Source organism: Centrocercus urophasianus, unplaced genomic scaffold (assembly GCF_019232065.1).
Source record: "Centrocercus urophasianus isolate 14NV4802_14NV808 unplaced genomic scaffold, USGS_Curo_1.0 seq_36, whole genome shotgun sequence".
Taxonomy (NCBI): Eukaryota; Metazoa; Chordata; class Aves; order Galliformes; family Phasianidae; genus Centrocercus; species Centrocercus urophasianus.
The window spans coordinates 5,647,243-5,649,513 of record NW_024884933.1 but is presented as its reverse complement, the minus strand read 5'-3'; the positions used below and the strand labels follow the sequence as shown (position 1 = coordinate 5,649,513).

General features: G+C 60.3%; 1 protein-coding gene across 2 annotated transcripts in view; it reads right to left on the bottom strand.

Annotated features, from left to right (window-relative positions):
- PRDM16 (PR/SET domain 16) overlaps positions 1-2,271 on the bottom strand; it is a 229,849-nt gene that overhangs the window by 201,715 nt on the left and 25,863 nt on the right. Inside the window, exon 1 of one of the 2 annotated variants that reach the window (XM_042831636.1) lies at positions 168-296. The exons of the other annotated variant lie outside the window; for it this stretch is intronic. Coding sequence (XP_042687570.1) covers positions 168-204 — 37 coding nt within the window. The 5' untranslated portion in view covers positions 205-296. Of the gene's footprint in view, positions 1-167; positions 297-2,271 lie in introns of those variants that run through there. 2 annotated transcript variants of the gene reach the window in all.

Here is a 2,271-nt window from a genome sequence, read left to right as displayed (position 1 = left end):
GCGCGGGGCCGCCAGGGCTGCGCGCACCCGGAGCGAAGAGCGCGGCTCCCGCCGCCGCCGCGGGCGCGCAGAGGGGCTGTGGGCGCGCAGCCCCCGGCCCGGCTCCGCGCGGCGCTGCCCGAACCCCGCGGCGGCGGTACGCGGAAGAAGGGAGAGGAAGGACCTACTTTTGGGCAGTTTTCTCGCCCTCGCCTTGGATCTCATCGTGTCGGCTTGCGGATTCCTCTCCTCCTCCTTGAGCCCAGAAGCAGCTACACACTATCTTCATCTCCCAAGCATTGTCAGTTTGGACACCTTCGCACATGCGCACAGAGCATTCAATCTGACACCCTCACCAGGGCCAAAAAAACTTTCCAATGTATTCATCATCATCGGGGTGGTTGGTTTTTTTTTCCCCTGTCCTATCCTCTTCTCCAGACCACTTATCTCTGCCCCCTCCTCTCTCCGCGCACCAGCGCAGCCTTCCCCCGATCTGCCCCTTTAAGACAGACGCGCAGCGCTCCGACCCCTCCGCGCAGCGCCCCTCGGAGCGGACAGTGCCCGCGGACCCGGGTGCCATCCCCGAACGAGGTGATTATCGCTGTTATTCCTGCTATTCTTACTATTACTTAATAGCAATGCCGTCGAGAGTTTGTTCACGGGTGTCTCCTCGGAATTCGTATGCGTTTTAAACGCGCTTTTCTTTTTAATCCGAAATATACATAGATATATAATAACGATTATTTACAGCAACTTCTCAACGAGTTTGTTTATTTTCTCCCTTTTTACCCTTTTCCTCCTCTTGCCCCTTTCTGCGCGGGGGGGTTCCTGACTCCTAACCAGCACCAACTTACACTCTGTGCCGTACCGGCACGGCTCTCTTTTGTACGGGGATATTTATTTTAACTACCGGCGTCGCAGAGCTCAGCGGTAAAGCTCTTCCTACCCCAATTTATTCACTCATTTCGACGCGTTTTGACCGGGAATATATATATATATATCTATGTATATATATAAAATAAAACAAAGCGAATGCCGCGGTGCGGCTGCCTGTACCCGGGGCCGCCCGGGCCCAACCGAGCCGGGCTGGGCCGAACCGGGCCGGGCCGCCCGGGGACAGCGGGTGCCGGTGCCGCTTTCTTCTGCGTTCCAGGTACCGCTGGGAGCGCTCCCGAGGGAACGGTCGCTGCCTCGCCGGGGGAAGCCGAGAGACCCACGGACAGCCGAGAACAGGGGGGTGAGAAACCAAATATATATAGATGTACGATCATAACACCAGTAAACCCAAACGGTGCCCGTCGTCCCCGGAAGGGAAGGTGGAGGGAGAGCGGGCAGCTCCTCTTTGAAGAAAGGAGCGAAGTGTAAATAGCCCGGTGATTGATGTGCTGTCTTTGACTGCGGAGAAAGCACTGTTTGAATTCAAGTGGCCAGGTCAGATGGTCACGGAAGAAGGTTGAAAGGTAGGATTTAATGAGATTAATATGGAGAGAGGGAAAGCGCGCGCCTTCGCCAACCTTCCCCAAAATAAAGGGCTACGGGGACGCGCTGATGGCCGCGCACCGACGGGGGAACCCCGAGCGCAGCCTCCGCGGGTGCGCCCGGAGCCGCAGGTGGGACCGGGGGCCGCGCTGCCCCTCCGCAGTGACCTCCGACTGCGGCCGGGAGCGGCGCAGGGCCCGGCGGGTGTTGGAGCCCGCGTTAGAGGGACGGCGGCGGAACGGGAGCCCGAATGCAACCCCCGCGTCCGGAGGAAGGGAAGGAGCAGCCACGTGTCGCCCGAACGCTGAAGCGGTGCGCGGAGGTTCCTTCCTCGGAACGCGTGGGGAGACCCGGGCGTGGGTAAACCGAGCCGAGCCGCTTCGGGAAACAGGATCCCTCGTGGCTGCGATTCGCTGAAATATTTCTCCCCGCGACCTCGGCGGCTGCGTCTCTCCGAGGGGAAGGGAAAAGCGCAGCTTCGAAACGCTGCCCCGTTCATTTCTGCCCTTTATCGGCGGCCCCGACCCGAAGGAACGCCGCGCTCAGGTGAGCGCTCCGTGAGCCCCGGGCCGGGAACACGGCGAGCTCCGCGGATCTGCGCGGGGCTCAATACGGCCCCGCAGGGAATTGTGCTGGGGCCAAAGCCCCGCACCCCCGAGTTCCGATTCTCCACAGCAAATAGTTCAGTTCCTGCGGTAAATGAGCGCGCAGCAGAGCCGCGCGTCACCGAGACCCACTCGCGAGTATTTTAAGAGATGAGAAATGTTTTCGGGGCTGTGTCTACGCGGACACCCACCTTCCCAACCCCCCCCC